The sequence below is a fragment of the Callospermophilus lateralis genome, chromosome 19 (assembly GCF_048772815.1).
Source record: "Callospermophilus lateralis isolate mCalLat2 chromosome 19, mCalLat2.hap1, whole genome shotgun sequence".
Lineage (NCBI taxonomy): Eukaryota > Metazoa > Chordata > Mammalia > Rodentia > Sciuridae > Callospermophilus > Callospermophilus lateralis.
In genome coordinates, this window is record NC_135323.1 from 27,825,554 (window position 1) to 27,842,038 (window position 16,485).

Below are 16,485 nucleotides of genomic sequence, written 5' to 3' on the forward strand. Positions count from 1 at the left end.
TTAATTAAATGTTATCTAATACTGTACTCTTCACATAGATCTCTATTATAGCTCTTACCACACTGTAAAGTAATGGCTGCTTTTCTTACTTTTCCTTCCCATAGAGTTCACATGCTTTTGACCCCACGTAACTCCACCTAACCCAATGCCTGGTACGTGGGACTCAGTCACTCCATCTTTATTGAATGTATAAATATGCTCTTGTCTCCACTGTAGGTGTCACCTGCCCAACCAGATAACAGTCCTTAGAGACAGCAAAACTGCTTATCCTTCTGTGCTACTGTCTGGCATGGTGACGATGATAGTGCCTTCTCAGTGAGCAGCCAGTGAGCTCAATATGGCTGGAAAGTGCTTCGGGAGGTTGGCCTTGACTCGTATGTGAAGAAAGAACTGGCCGTGGCCGGAGTGTCATGGCTCCCCTGGAAGCTCAACAGCTTCCACACCTACGAGTGATAATCGTTCTCCATGACAGTAACGCTGAGGATACCTCGCCGATGGCCTTGATCTTTAAGAGGCAGGTCCTCATGGTGGTGCTGTCTGCTTTCTCCAGGGCTTCCTCTTCCTCCAGGGAGGCCAGATAGGCAAGAGCCTCCCTGCCGTACTGCTTACAGGCCTCAGTGAGAGCTGGAGAGGCAAGGGACAGTGACTCACGGCTCCTGCTGGCCCTCTTCCAGGGGTGGCCCGTCCTCCCCAGTACTCACAGTCAGCGGGCTCGGGCGGGGCCCTGAGGCTGGTAGTGCTGCCGTGGGCCAGGGTCTCACTGGTCAAGTGGGCCAGCAGGGTCACTGAGTGCAGAAGCCCACCAATATCTGCAGAGGAGAGAAGGAGGGTCCCTCAGTCAGGTCCAGGTGTCCTGGACAGACCTACTTCCTCCCTGCTTTTCTTTTTTAACCTGTGACTTATTTCTTTTTAAAATTTATTTATATATGACAGGGGAATGCATCACAATTCTTATTCACCCTCCCTGCTTTCGATTCACACAGCACCACGTCTGACCACTCTGAGGCCAGCCTGGCTGCCCCTAATGACAAAGCCCATTCTTTGGCCTTCTTACCTTCTGGGCAGGCCAGATACTGGCCCCGGCTCTTTTCCAGTTGCTCAATGCAGCTGAACATGGACTTGACCTTGGCAAGAAGGTGATCTGTGAGAGGGAAGACAGGGCAGTCAGGACCAGCATTCTGAGGAGGTGTCCCCATGCAGCCACATCCTGCTTCATGAGCGCATGATGGACACTGACCCAGCCCTACAGGAACTGCCCTAGGACATGGGAAGGAAGGTGGTGGCTCTGTGGTTCTGCTGTGACCTACGTGGCCCTCCTCCTGCACTTCAAGAGCTGCACTGCTGTACCTGTCTGGTTCCATAGCCAAGAGCCAGGACACCCCACTGCGGCCTGGCTCCACCTTGCCCCTCTCCATGGCCCACCATGGGCATACGGGCTCTCCTGTGAGGTCCTTCAGGGACCTCTGTGTCTGGCGGTGTTGAGCCTGACCTTGGCTTTCTGGTGGTTCTGCCTTCCTGCTCTGCACCCCACAGTCATTCCCACAGCTGCACCTCTGGCCACAGAGCTCAGGACACCACGCAGCTCCAAGGCACAACAGTGGCTGTCTCACATGTCCAGGTGTGGCTCCTGACCCTGCTGCTCCCCATCAGCTGGTTGGTGCCTCATCTGAACACGAGGTCTCAGGGCCCCTTAGGGCCCAGGCTGGGTGGAGGCTCGCTGGAGCTTTGAGTGGGGCCTGGCACAGGCAGTGCCCAGAACTGGCCAGTGGTCTCTCGGCACTGTGTCCCTGCCCCGCTGCTCTCCACTACTCCAGGTCTCTCCTTTCCAGCCCCAGCTCCCATCTCATCTCTCAGTCGCCTGTTTCCTGCATCTCCTGTGAGCTCTTCCTGCCCTGTGTGTCACCCGCCAGGGCCTTCCTACCTGATGACAAACCAGCACCAGAGGCTCCCACCCTCCTCTGCCTGTGCTTCAGGACCTCCTCAGTCTGCCAACAGGTCCCTTTGGATTAAAAATGAGATCTGTTCTTGGCTGCGTCCGTGGTCTGACAAATTTCCAGTGCTTGGGGGCTCTTTCACCTTCTAGGGACAGAACCCCTGTGTCCTCCAGAGGAGGTCTCCTGAGGCTTGGGACGCTGCTGAACTTGCATGTTCTCAGGACTCACCTACCTGTGCAGTGGGCTCCGTTCATTCTGGGATCATGATGGATTTTAATTTTTCTTTATCTTTTGGTACCAAGGATTAAATCCAGGGTGCTTAACCACTGAGCATCACTCCTAGCCTTATATATAATATATATATATATATATATATATATATATATATATATATATATATATATTTTGTCGTTGTTGTTGTGGTTTTGTTTTTTGAGATATGGTCTCACTAAGTTGCTGAGGATGGCTTTGAACTTGTGATCCTCTGCCTCAGCCTCCCAAGCCTCTGGGGTTACAGATGTGCCCCGTGCCCAGCTTGGATTTTTATTGCTATGCCACAGCCTGCTTCATGGCCCTCCCACTCCCATGGAGCCTTCAAGATGATGAGCAGCTTTCTCTTTAGAGACACAGGCTGCTGCGTCTCCTTTTATGCCTTAAGCAAAAACCCTGGAGCCAGGTACGGTGGCACACATACAGCGGTGGGAGGCTGAGGCAGGGATCACAAGTTCAAAGCTGGCCTCAGTAATTTAGTGAGACCATCTCTAAATATATAAAAAAGGGTTGGGGACGTAGGTCAGTGGTTGAGTGCTCCTGGGTCAATCCCTGGACTTCCACCACCCCCCAAACCCCGACCCTGGTTATCTCAGCATTCTGCTCAGAGTGACACACTGACTGCTGCCCATGCCCTGTGCCCAGAGCTTCCGACCTAACTGACCTGAATGGGGCCTGGGCATCCCCGAGACTCTGATGGGCAGCTGGGCTGAGAACCCCTGAGCTATGTTTCACGTGGGATTTGGTGCCAACAGATAGCACCAGGCCATGCGGATGCGGCACCGCAGGCAGGGCAGGGGTAAGAGTACCTGCGGATCCAGCGCAGCTGATGAGCGCGGGCTCCTCCAGCTGGCTCAGGGCCTCCTGGATCACCAGATCCGCAGCCTTCCTAGACTCCACCAGGAGCCTCTTCTGCAGGTCCTTAGCAAGCTGGCCCATAGATTCCTACAAGTGGCCCAGGGATGCGAGAGTCAGCCATGGACCCCATGAGAGCCCCGAGTATCATCTGCCTGGGAACTTGCTGGGATCCTGGCCTCTCAGCTCAGGTGGTCACTAGTGGGGTCCAGGCCAGTTGGCTCAACACAGAGACCGCTTGAACCACGGCCATAGGAGACTGCTGGGTGGTCCCTAAGACCCACTCTCCACTCCTGGGGGAGAAGGCCCAGTGCATCCTTTCTCACAGGACAGAGGGCACTGTGGGCTTGCTCTTTGGCTGGCACCAGGCACCGTGCCTACCAAAAGCCTCTGGACCCTTCCTCAGAGGCCCATGGTGTGAGTTGGTGGTTGCTCAGCCCTGGTGGGTGTCCACGACGTGCCTGTGTACTGGCCAGTTTGAGCTGGGTGCCTTCCAGCTGTTCTCGAAGGGTTACTAATTCCTCTTCCCGAAGAGCCACTGTGCTGGCCAAGCTGCCCCGCTCTTCCTCCAGTTCAGCGACCTTCATTGTCCATTTTGCTTCTGACTGCAATGGAGACCATGGGAAAGTTAAACCGTCCCCTTTCCCCAGGTCCAGACCCACCTCCTGGCCCCAAGAAGCAGGAATTGAGGTCTCTTCCACCTCACGCTCACTGCCCCCTGAATACCCGCCAATCACAGATAGGCCAGCGTGGCCATGGGCAGGACGCTGGGGACTCACCTCGGCAGAGGTGTCCAGGCTGCTGTGGAGGAGCTGCAGCTCCTGTCTGCTGGTGGTAAGTTCTTGCTTCAAACTCTCTAGAATGCCCTGCTGCTCTTGAGTCTGAAAAAGAAGCCAAACCGGAGGTCTCTGGGCTGGGTGACCGCTGGAGGGAACACAGTAAGGAAAGTCCCCTGAGCTGTCAAGGCCAGACTGCCACTCTACTGTAGGTAAGATAACAAGCGCAGGGGAGGTAACACCTGAGACTGTACCCCTTTTCTGGCTAAGTCCTCAAGGGAGGCCTCCCGAGGATAATTTCCAAATGCCATACTTGAATCCACAACACTAATCAAAGTAAAACCAGACCTTAAATTGACACATCCCAACACCTGCTACAGCTGGCTGCGCATCCTGCCATCGCAAATCGCCCCTTCCCTGGACTTCTTTCTAAGTGGTGTTTTTCAAAAAGTTGGCACTTTAGTAGGAATTCATGACTAACATGTTCAAAAAATGATTTAGAAAGAAGAGAAAATACCCAAAGGCATCAAATAGTGAGGGGAGCATCACTCGGTGACACTTCTTCCTCTAGGTGATGTGTTCTTTTGATTTGGATTACGGACCCGTGCACAGGGTCCTCTAAGGCTCAGTGTCCAGTGTTGCTCATGTGACCTTACTCCACCCCAAGCCCCAGCATGATGAAGTTCTCTTGCTGGCAAGTCTGTGAGTGTGTTCCTCCCCTACTTTCCCTCCCTGGAACTCTCCTTGGGAAACTTCTATTGGGAAACCACATTTGACTCGGGTCCCTTCATTACCTCCTGCTCCTAAACCACATGTGCGCTGGTGACTGTGCCCTGATGTCCTGTGAGGTCTCCAAAGGCCCTCCCAGAGCCTCCATGGAGCGGATGACAGACAGCTTTGATCTGTGGTGGGCCTGAGGCCTCCCCTCCAACCGCCCCCGTGACCCCACCCCCGGGCATCTCTCCTCCACACACCTTCTGCTTGGCCTGGCTGCTCACACGCTCCATGGAATCTTCTAGCTCTTTTTTCTCTCGTTCCAAATCCACCTGGGCTTGTCTGGCCACAGACACCTGTTTGGTCACCTCTGCATTCTGTAAGGGAAGAACAGAGTCCTGAACTGGCGTCTCCTGAGCCTATGGGACATCTTGCATCCAGAACCAACAAATCCCATTCAGACTGTGAGAGCTGGGTCTGGGTGTCACCTTCCCAGGCAGAGGGGGGTCAGAATCAAGCCACCACTTTCAGGTTCTGTCTCTCCAATGTTTACAAAAATAACAGAAATGGGTAATTCTATGTGGGGCTGGCACCCAAGGTGGAGCTCAAGGTACAGAGGCGAGGGGCCTTGAAAGGCTGGGGTTCCCCAGAGGAGGCAGCTCTGGGCCTGAAGGAGCCTGAGGCAGCTATGCTGCTGGCTCCCCGTGGGGTGGGCTGCGGCTGGAGGGGTGAGGGTCCTACCTTCCGCAGCAGGTCGGCATGGTTCTGAACCAGCTCGCTGTACTTCTCCTTCAACTTGCTATACCGCTGCTCATTGGCCTGGGCCTTCCCTGCAGGGTCAAGGCTGAGGTGAGGCATCTGCCCTGCTGGGGCCCTCTGCCCTTGTTCCAAGTAACCTGGGGGCCCCAAGGAGGCTCCTTTTCCCCAGGAGCATAGACCTTCTTCTCCCTTAAAAATCCTACTTATATCAACTTCTTTGGAAAGCTGTCTTAAAAAAAAAAGAAATTCACCCCTCCTCAGTATTTCCGTCCCTGGGATCCACATCACCAGGGGTCCTGGCTTATAGGATGGTTTTCCCTCGGGCCTCTGTCCTGTCTTCCCTCTTCCAGGGCATCATCCTCTGCATTCCCCATCCTGTGGGCCCAGAGGTGCCTCCTGTGGGGCACCTGGTGCCCCTGAACCTGCCCTCTGCTGGACCCTGGTTCCCAGTGGGCCTCGACCCCGTGCGCCCCACCCCGACCCCGTGCGCCCCACCCCGACCCGGGGCCCAGCCTGGACGGTCGCTCACTCTCGATCTCCGTCAGGCTCCGCTGGGCCTTTTCCGTGTCCTCCCGCTGCTTCCTGAGCTCGTCCAGCTCCGTCCGCAGGAACTCGCAGTTGTCAGCCGCCTGTCGCCCCAAGTGCTGCTGCTCGGCCAGCTCGGCCTCCAGCTCGCTGACGCGGCCCTTCAGCTGCAGCATGGCCCGCTGGCTCTGCGGGAGGGACCCGGTGGGCCATCTGGTCACCACGCTTCCAACCGGCCGGGCGTGCAGAGCAGGACATGCCCAGTTTCCAGCTCAGAGAAAACCAGGTGGGCCTCCCCATGGTGGGTTCCTCACCCACAGCTCCCACCAATCACAGAGGGAGGATGGTCTCCAACAGCCGAGCGTCTGCACCGAGGCGAGCTGGCCTTTCTCTTGTCATTATTCCTTAACGAGGCAGCCTAACAACTCTGCGAAGCACGTATGCTGGGGCTGGGCTGGGGCTGGGCTGGGGCTGGGGCTCCGCGGTGGGAGCGCCTGCCTGGCACAGGTGAGGCACTGGGTTCAATCCTCAGCACCACATAAAACAATAAATAAAATGAAGGTATTGTGTCCATCGACAACTAAAATTACTTAAAAAAACAAGTATGCAGCATTATGTATTATAAGTAATAAGAAATGACTTAAAGGATAGGTGAGGATGCACGAGTTTTATGTAAAGCGACACCATTTCATAAAAGGGATTTGAGCACCTACAGGCCTTAGTATCTGTTCACTGGTGCTTGGGAACCAGTGCACCATGGATACTGAGGGAGGACCCCAGAGGCCTCGGTTTCCCTGAGCACCTGGCTCCCAAGGTCTCAAGAGAATTGAGCCTCTGGTCACCATGAGCCCAACAGGGCTGACCCCACCACTCTAACTAGGACAGAATTCCCCTGCCATTACCAGCTTCACCCATAGGACCTGGAAGGAGGAGGGAGATGCAGGGCCTATCCCCTTGAATCAGTTTTCCGACCAGCTTCAGGGCAGGAATGCATGTAAACCAGGTCCACACACAGGCACCAAGAGTCCCAAACCAAGCTCTCCCTGGGCCAGGTGAGAGGAACTGGAGCCAGGTGGCTACCCCTGGGTTTCAGGGGGACCCTGGTGCCTGGCTTAACTGCAATCCTCAGGGCACGTGCCATGGAGATGGGGCCGTCCAGGTGCTTTTGGCTTTGGCATTTCTACAAATTAACCTGCCTTAGGCTGTGGTCCAACCGGTATCGGGGGACACAGCTTTACACTGCAATGCGTCATGTGATCAGGCCCCAGTGCCTACCTCTACCTTCACGTTTTCCATCTGTGCTTTCAGCCCGCTGATCTCCCTGTACAGGGCCTCGATCAGGTGGTCCCTGGGGAGAGAAAGAGGACAGTGCTTCTGTCCCTCTTTCCAAAACACCAGCTTGGAGATTGGTGTGAGGGGAGGGGTTAAAAGCTGGGGCTAATCCGGGAACGTTTCCTCAACACTGCCCCTCACACAGTCGACCTTCTGCACCTGCGGGCTCATCCCAAGAATTCAACCAACTGCAGATTGGAAATATTTGAGGGGAAAAAAAACACCTGTGCTGAAGAGGTACAGATTTCTTCCTCTTCTCACTCTTCCCTAAACAATATGGTATGGCAGCGATGTCCCCAGCATGTACATTGTATCAGGTATTTTAAGTCATCCAGAGAGGATCTGTAGCACACAGGGGAAGTGTGTAGATCCTACGCAATGACCACCCAATTTATGCAAGGGACTTGCGTATCTGTGGACCTTGGTATCAGCGTTATGCTAGGAGTCACCTTAGCTCAATGTAAAGCCCACAGGTGCAGTCAGTGATCTTCTGGGATTAAGGGGCTGATCCTCAAGGGTCAAGACATTCTTTCTCTAAGAGGCCTAAGGGTGAAGAATCCCTCAGGTTGGGTGCTGCGGATACAGCATGGCTCAACTTAGTCCCCGCACGATGAGCCGAACGTGGCTGGGACTCACTTCTCATCCTTGCTCATGCCATTCTGGCTGTTGAAATTGAAGGGATCGCTGCTGAAGGAGCTGCCAAAGATGTCATCAAACTTGTTGTCAAATAAATTCTGCGGTGACCAAAAGGGAGGGGGAAGTCAGAGACCAGGAGACTCCTACGTGTGGGTCAATGGTCACGTGCAGGAATGCTCCCTTTGTGGGACCTCCCCAGGAACCACGGAGCAGGCTAGCCTCCTGCTTGTATTCTGAGAAGGCTGAACAAAGGTGGGAACATCAGCCTCTGCCTGTAGTCCCAGCTTCTCAGGAGGCCCAGGCAGGAGGATTGCTTGAGCCCGGGAGTTGGCCTCCAACCCATCTCAAAGATACACAGGGTGGTGAGAGCCAGTGCTCTCTCCCACCCGCATCCCCACACTTGGGGGCAACAGGAAGGGCCAAGCTTGTCTCAAGGGTCCTCACCTGCTGGGAGGCATCCATGTCCATGAGGTCATCCTTTTCTAAGATGGGTTCACTGTCAGGGGACGAGCCCTCTGCGGGGATGACCACCACGGGGCTGATGTGTTCCGACAGGGCCGAGGCTCGCAGGAAGTTGGGTGGGTTCTGAAGAGGGAGAGACACTTTCAGCCTGCCGGCTGCAGGAAGGACCAGGGAACCCCACAGTGCCAGGGTATGGACAGGTGTGCTCACCTCTGGCAGCTGGGGGATCTGAATGAGCCGCTTGAAGTACTGGAGGTTGCTGGAGCGGTGGAAGAGATCTTTCAACCTGGAGGTGGAGAGGGCCTTAGGGGGTACTGGGTGTCCCTGCCAGCCCCGGGGAGGGGACAGGGCAGCAGCCCCCAGCCTCCGTACCCCTACCCAGCCCAAGGGCACAGGCTGTCAAGGAGATGGTCTCTGTGGTGCCAGGAGTCAATTATGATGCTATGGACAAGGGTCATTTACAGCCGGTCCTCAGTTATCTGGTGGCGAGGAAAGCGATTTATATCTGGCTAAGGGTAACATCCAAAGAAATTGACCTGTAATCCCAGCAGCTCAGGAGGCTGAGGCAGGAACATCGTGAGTTCAAAGCCAACAACAGCAAAAGTGAGGTGCTAAGCAACTCAGTGAGACTCTGTCTCTAAATAAAATACAAAATAGGGCTGGGGATGTGGCTCAGTGGTCGAGTACCCTGAGTTCAATCTCTGGTACCAGAAACAAATAAATTGATTTTCTCGGAGGGTAAACCAAGCAGCTACTGGGAAGGGAAAGCTACTACAAAGCTGCACCCTGTTTTTGAGCTATATGTTGTCTCCCTATTAGAGCAGAAGCTTCTAGAGGGCAGGGGCTGATCCCTACTGAGCTGTGTTTACCAAGGTTCCAGGCACAGAGGGACGTAAATTGCGAAGAAAGAATGATCTGCCTGTTCAGAGCCCTAATCTTGGAAGAACCCGAACACGAAGAAACCAACTTATGATTTTTTGCAGTGCTGGAGTGGAACTGGGGACCTCGCAACTGCCAAGCTCACACTCAACCACTGAGCTCCGGCCCTGGCACTGGAAGCCAAGATTTCTTCCTTATTCTCAAATCTCTATTTTGAATCTAAATACTGAAGACTGAGAAACCTGACAGCTGAGAATGATATATACTGAGAGGAAAGGGTATTTCGGATCCTAGCATCTCTACCTAGCAGCAACACTCTTTCCCTGGCTCAGCCTCATGGACGAAAGCCCTGGGAGTCTCGTGACAGCCTTCCAGACTCCAAGACTTAGGTGTGTTCCTGTGACATTGCTGCTGCCTGTGTGTGGAAGAGGAGGCGTGGTGTCTATGCACGGGAGATGTTGTCATGAGTTAGAAAAAAACGGAAGGAAGTGAGGCCTGACCCATGTCCCCGTCTTCCTGGGCCGGAGCCAACAGTAATACTGACTACTGCTTTTGCAAGCTACCGGAATCTAACATTCCAGGAACTCGGCCCTGGTGCCTGTCTCCTAGGATTTCATAAGTCATTCATTACAGAATGTGTACTCAGTGTTCCCCAGTGGAACAGGGGAGCCGAGAGATGACTACAGCCCTGCACTTGGCCTTCAATTGCTCCTGGGGAGCCAGGAAGAGAAGCACAGCATCAAGATGCAGGAGCCATGGTCACCGATGAAGAGGTGAACCAGAAAATGCGAGGCCTGGCATTGACCGTGCCAGGCCAGGGGAACCTTCTCAGCTCCAGGGTCCTCCTGCCTCTGGACCCTCTTTCCCTTTTCTTGGAATAATTACGTTAGGGATGAGCTGTACCTCTCCTCTAGTCGCCAATTTTCACCCCCAAATGTTCCAGGGTAATTTACTTCTCAGCCACACACGCTCCTCCTTCCCTGGACCAGGCAGCTCAGGCATCTGGCTTCTTAGCTTGCAAATTCACCCCAGGATTTCTTGATACTCTGTGCTTGTCATGGATTAGATGTAAGGTGTCCCACAAAAGCTCATGTGTGAGACAATGCGAGAAGGTTCCGAGATGAAATGATCAGATCATGAGAGTGATGACCTCAGAGTGCGCTGGTCCCCTAGTGGGGAGTAACTGAGTGGTGGCTGTAGGCAGGTAGGCTGTGGCTAGGGGAGGTGGGTCACGGGGGGCGGGCCTTTGGGTTTACATTTTGTCTGTGGTGAGGGGAGCACTCTCTCTCTTTCTCTCTCTTTGCTTCCTAGTGCCACGTCCCTAGCTGCTGTCCTTCACCACTCATCCGCCACAACCCTCTACCTCACCTCAGGCCCCAAAGAATGCCGTTGGCCATCTGTGGACAGAGGCCTCTGAAACCGTGAGCCTCCAAATAGACTCTTCTTCCTCTATTTGTTCTCCTCAGGTCTTTTGGCCACAGCAGTGACAAAGCTGACTCAGACACTGTTTCCCGGCCCAGCGCTGGTCAGGCACTGGGGACAGAGCACTGGGGCAGAGGGTCCAAAAAGAGGAAAGCCACACCAAGAACTCGAGGGAAACCAAAGGGTGAGAACTTGGGGTGGGGTAAGGCTGGAAAAACAGGGTACAGGGAGGAAAGTCGGGAATGAACAAGGGGGCTGGGGATGGCCTTCCTGAGGAGGTGACAAAAGATGACCAGGAGCTCTGCAAGGAAAGGAGGCAAGCACAGAGGCCCTCATGGGCTTAGGAGCTGGGCGTATCCCTAGGACTGTAGACCCAGAGGGGCCGGAGCACGTGAGGAACGGGGAGGAGGTCCAAGATGGCAGGCAGGGCTGGGTCTCACACGGCCTTGCAGACCACAAAGAAGGACTCAGGCTATACTCGAATGTAGGCAGAGCCATGGGAGGCTCTTGAGCAAGAGAGATGTTGGACATACTGTTCCATCTGCTGGTGAGGCCTGGGTTACAGAGGTGGGTGGAGTCTAGGGAGTCTGGTCAGGCCAGAGGGTCCTGGAGGGAGGCCCTGGTGGCTGAAGGATGCACTTGTGGATGGAGCTAGAAGTTATCTGTAGAGTGACAGCAGAAGCCAGTGGTGGACTGGACGTGGGGCAACGTGAGGATACGTGAGTTCCAGGTCTTGGGGGCTAAATGGACAGTAGCAGCGTTGACTGAGACAGAAAAGCCTGGGAAGAAGGTTTTTTTTTTTTGAGAAAATCTTGAGTTCAGTTAAAGATTTAAATCTGGTATCTAGGTGTCACATCGAGTATGTGAGATTGGAATTTAGATCTAAGATATATGTATTTAGGAGCTGTCTGAGTAAAGGGGGTCAGACCAAGTGACCTAAGGACAGGACAGAGAGATGGAGTCCTGGCGTGGGGCAGGTGAATCTCCCTCTTCCAGGGGATTTACCCAGGTCCAGTAGGTGTGCTGCTGTCCTAGCTATTTTCTGTCATTTTATCTCCCTAGAACGCAAGCCCCACTTCCCCTCACGTATTTCACAGAGTGCACGTGCTCGGCCTGGATCCATCTTATGGCGGGCTTTGATTTGCCTCCACTGCTGTTATTAGAGCCACTTACTTTGTGAACTGCTCCATGAAGCGGTCTCGGTGGCCCTGCAGGGTGTCAGCTGGGAGACCTGGAGGAGAGTGAAATGAGTGTAAGGGGGCAGGCAGGCCACATGGGCTCCGGATGGAGGGGTGGCCATCCTGGGGCCACTTCTGGTCTGTGACCAAGGGAGCCCCACAGGAGTGTGGGGACCCTCATCCTCCAAATCTTCCCACTTCCAATTTGTCCTGAAAGGATGAGCCATTCTGGGCCCAGTGTGAGGAGGCTGACCACAGAAGCAGCGTTGACCTGGCCAAGCCCCGGGGTGGACCAGGGCAGATATGGAACACACTTGATCCACCAGTGTAACTCTGTGACTCTGTACAAGCAGCCACCTCTCAGGGACAGCTTCCCCATCACGAAGCCACCTTCACCTTCAAGACTGTGGGAGTCTGTGTGATTCAGCTAGAGACCACAACTCGGTTTTCAGTCTATTTTAAAAATCTCAATTTTAGTCATTTTTGAATGGGTGGGCTATTCACTGGGTGTGAGCACATATCAGGCATGATCCATCCAGAGAACCAAAGCGGACAGTGCACAGAAAAGCCAGTCTGCCTCCATGGGCTTCCTCTCAAGAGCACTTGGTCCCAGGACCCCAGTCACATCATGGTAAAATAAAAATAAAAATAAAATAAAAAATAAAAAGGAATTGAGGGTCATTCTCCAAAAAATCTCACTAGCACTCAACACTGTCAAAGTCGTCAAAGACAGACTGAGAAATTATCACAGCTGAGAAAAGTCCCGGGACGCTAGATGGCTCCGTGTTATGTAGTGTCCTAGATGGGGGTCCGGACCAGGAGAGGGACCCTGGGTACCAACTGGAAATCTGAGAAAGCATGACCTCAGTTAATAAGGCATTGATAGTGGTTCATGAGTTGTGACAGGCGCATCCCGCTAACATGGGGATAGCAGGGGAAGCTGGGTATGAGGTCAATGGGAATCTTCTATATTGTCTTGATGGCTTTTCTAGAGTTCTAAGTAAACATGTCTTAGATTAAAGTATAGAGAAGTCAAGTGTCTGCAAGCTAAAAATCAGAAATGCAAAACGCTTCCAAAATGAAGTGACCTGAAGTCCAAAGCCCTCTGAGGACCACTGGTCTTCAGATCAAGGATGATGGTAGTCCGTGCCAATGTTCCAAAATCCGAGAAATTCCAAACCTGAAACACTTCTGGACCGAGCATTCTGTATGAGGGATTCTCGACCTGTGTCTTCCCATGTCCCTATTTCTCTCCCCAGCCACCCAGTTCCCCTGCACATCCAAGTGGGTCTTACACGTTGCCCTGCCTTTAGAGAAGATCTTTGAACCCCAATAATTACTTGCCTGTTCTCCTATCTCACCACTCTACAGGAACCTCGTGAGGTTCTGCTGTGTGCCGTGTTTTACAGCATCGTAGAGACGATTACAAGCTCACAGGCACTTGGCGCTGCTAAGCAACATCTCCCTTCTCCTCTTGGGATCTGATCGACCCTGGGCTCCCTTCAGGTTTGATCCACAGCCTTTCTAATCCCAAAAGTGCAAATTCCGATCTCCCTCCCAGGAAACCACCCTGAGTTCCTCTGCGTGCTGCTATTCTCTGACCCTGTCCTAACAATTGGACTCTGTGCTTGTTGGTGACCACAGTTAGGGAGCATCCTTGTCCCACAATTCTAAAATGTGGCCTTCTATGACATAAAACCCCAGGCCCGTGACACTTTGCTGGTGTCTGTGCACATGGAGACTTTTCTTGGTTTTCCATTATGCACAGACTTTTTTATACAATCCTTCCTGGTGGCCACCCTGCAGTGGGGTGCAAGTGCCAGGGGATTACATAGGGACCTGCATTTAACAGTGCAGATCTGAACCCTGCTGGAGACCCCCTGAAGCAGAATGAACCTGGCACAGACACACAGTTTTAAAGAAGAAACACACAGGGCCGCGTGCAGCTTGGTGGTGGAGCAAGAGCTCAGCATGCGAGAGGCCCTGGGTTCCATGCCCATCACCGCAAACCAACCACCAACACACAGAAGCACGGAGGTCACAAGAACAGTAGCTTCCAAACTATGCTCTGCCAAGGGCACGCCAGGGATCTGCAGCAGGCGAGGGACAGCCCTCCATTTAGGTGAGCAGCTCTGTTCTACATATTTCTCCATAAAATTCCATCTATACAAAGGATGACGTCATTAATGGTTTGGACATCGCTGCCTTGGCTCATTCGGGCCAGAGATATGGTCCTTGTGTGGGTCCTAGAATACCTGATGTCCTTGAGGAATGGAGACACAGCACAGATGGAGATGAACCATCCTGGGACACAGCAATGGCTTGTTAGGAGCTGTACTTGGCCCACCAAAATTTAGACCCCTGTTCTTCCATTTTCCATTCTCTTTTTTTTTCTTTCTGGTGGTACTGAGGATGGGACCCCGGCACTCCCCTGTGCTGGGCAAGCACCCCACCACTGAGCTACATCCCCAGCCCCTTCCATTCTCTTGACGGCCAGGAACTCCAGGCACTTTTGAAACAGAAGCGGAGCCAAGGGCACGCAGCCAGGCTACAGTCTCCAGGGACCTCCCTAGGGGACGTGCGGTGAGGCACCTCCCCGCCCGAGGCTCACGGAGAAAGATCCTGCGGGTGTACTCACAGGAGTGGAGTTTGAAGAGGAGCTTGACGGTGTAGTCATAGAGGTGGCTACAGTCCAGAATGACCTGGATCAGTGGGGCGAGGCGGCACTGTCCTGCAGTGGTCACTGACACTGAGCGGGACATGTCCAGGGAGTTGAACACTGGAAATAAAAGGGGGAGAAAGCAACAGGGTGAGGCAATGGCAGGTGGCAGAGAGGCAGCGGAGGGCCCAGCAGGCAGCAAGGGCCGACTATGTGGGCATCACTCCAGCTGACTCACTTAGCCCTTGCAGCACAGAGAGGGTGTCCCTGTCATTCAGGGGAACCTCCGTTGCTGGAAAGCCAAGGTGTCATGCTGAGAGTTAAACATGCACCAGAGAGCCCACGTGGCCACCTGCGGCTACGCTAGGTGCCTCTGCCCCTAATGGCCAAGATGCCTGGTGTGCAATGAACAGGCTCCACTTTGTGCAGAGCCCCGTGACACCCCTGAAAGACGAGATCTGCTCAATCCTGGAGAGCTCCTGGGACAGCCCAGGAATCCCTTCTTCCTGTCTCTGAGGAGCCTCCTAGTTCTGCCCCAAGTCAGATCAGAAAGGCACAGCTAGTATTTCAGCTCATGTCAGGCCGAATGGAGAGACAGGTCACTATGCCGGGGAGCTCTCGGGTCCATGGGGCCTCAGAACCTGAAAGGAGCTGACCAATCAGGCCGAGCCGCTTGCACGTGAACTTGGCCTAACACCTCTGGCCTTTAGAAGTGCCGCAGGCCTGGTGGCTGGCGGTAGCCAGCAAGGGCAGAATGCGCCCAGCGGGGATCAGAAAGTGAAGGAGGGAATCTTTCGGCTGTGGCTTCCCAGTGGCTCGCCTCAGGGGTTCTTGGACCATTTCAAAGGGAGACACTGAAGGGCACAGACGCACCAAACAAGGGTCTGGGGGCAGGATGGACCACGGGGCCAAAGGCTCATCGGGGTCATGGGGGGCCATCAGCAGACGTGCTGCCCTCGACTCCCCCGAGTTCTGGAGAGGAAGCTGCTCCCCCACTTTCTGTTCCAGAGATCCCTCCATATTTATGCCCAAGTTCCTGACCCAGGAACTGGATGCCTGGCTGCAGGTCCTCAGCTCGCCCCCTGGCCTGGCGGTCTTCCTTCCTGCCCAGGCTGCCCATGTCCCTGGAGGTGCTAGCCGTGGCAGAAACGAACGTGACTTTCCCTGCAGCTCCACGGAGCGTGGCCCTGCCCAGAGCCCTGTGTGCTCTTCCTCCTCCGGCTGCACGAATCCCTGGTAACAGGGTTAGTTTGGCAAATGGAAAAAAAAAAAAAAAAAAAAAAAAATCCCCAACTGTTCTAATTAGCAGGCAGCTTTTCTTCTTGACACAAATTACAAGCAGCTGCCGCTGCAAGGAAGCCATCCTCAGGCTCCATTCTGGCAAGTATCCACAGCAGGTCCCTCTCCGGGGCTGCCCGCTGCCTTCTTGAGGCCTCCTGAGATGGCCCTTGGTGCCCAGCACCACCCACAGCAGTGCAAGTGTGGATGAGGACGAGTGCTCAATCTCTCTGGGTTTCCAGAGGCTTTGCCATGAAGCCCAACGATGCCAAGTGCACGCCTCACAGAGTCTTGTAATGTGCAGTGGCTCTTGGCTTTGACGCTGCCTGCAAGACCCCATGCCCCTATTCTGTGTCAGTTGGTCTGGGCTAGGGTCAGGGCAATGGTAGTTTTCAAAAGCCCGCTGGGTGAATCTAACAGGCGACCAAGGTTGAAAACTGACTGCTGGCCTAGTGTGTCAGAACCCCCGGGGCAGATAGAATTCCACAATGACAGAAACGCTCTGGCTGCACTGTCCAATATGCCAGCCACATATGGCCACTCCAAACATGCCTGAAATATGGCTTGTGAAACTGAGGACTTGACTTTGAAATGTTATTTAACTGTAACCAGTTTAAATACAGATGCTTCTCAGCTTAGGGTGGGGTTACCTCTTGATCAGCTGAAAATACAGTAAGTTGGCACTGTGGCTGCACCCAACCCATCAACATCGCAGCTCAGCCAGGTAACTGGGAGTGCTCGGGACACTCACGTGAGCTTCAGCTGGGCAAAATCATCTAACACAGAGCCCATTTGATATGAAAGTG

At 53.8% G+C, this 16,485-nt stretch overlaps 1 protein-coding gene across 4 annotated transcripts in view; it reads right to left on the minus strand.

Annotated features, from left to right (window-relative positions):
• The window catches only part of Hip1 (huntingtin interacting protein 1), a 133,554-nt gene that overhangs the window by 14,955 nt on the left and 102,114 nt on the right, over positions 1-16,485 (minus strand). For 3 of the 4 annotated variants that reach the window (XM_076840946.2, XM_076840949.2, XM_076840948.2), the window contains exons 8-22: positions 14,381-14,521; positions 11,738-11,795; positions 8,474-8,549; positions 8,246-8,386; positions 7,802-7,899; positions 7,109-7,181; positions 5,838-6,021; positions 5,291-5,379; positions 4,810-4,926; positions 3,839-3,940; positions 3,521-3,664; positions 3,014-3,149; positions 1,055-1,141; positions 702-809; positions 488-624 (exon numbers count right to left, since the gene is read on the minus strand). In XM_076840946.2, the coding sequence (XP_076697061.1) occupies positions 488-624; positions 702-809; positions 1,055-1,141; positions 3,014-3,149; positions 3,521-3,664; positions 3,839-3,940; positions 4,810-4,926; positions 5,291-5,379; positions 5,838-6,021; positions 7,109-7,181; positions 7,802-7,899; positions 8,246-8,386; positions 8,474-8,549; positions 11,738-11,795; positions 14,381-14,521 (1,691 nt within the window). The remainder of the gene's footprint in view (positions 1-487; positions 625-701; positions 810-1,054; positions 1,142-3,013; positions 3,150-3,520; positions 3,665-3,838; positions 3,941-4,809; positions 4,927-5,290; positions 5,380-5,837; positions 6,022-7,108; positions 7,182-7,801; positions 7,900-8,245; positions 8,387-8,473; positions 8,550-11,737; positions 11,796-14,380; positions 14,522-16,485) is intronic. The other variant, XM_076840947.2, reaches the window with a different exon arrangement.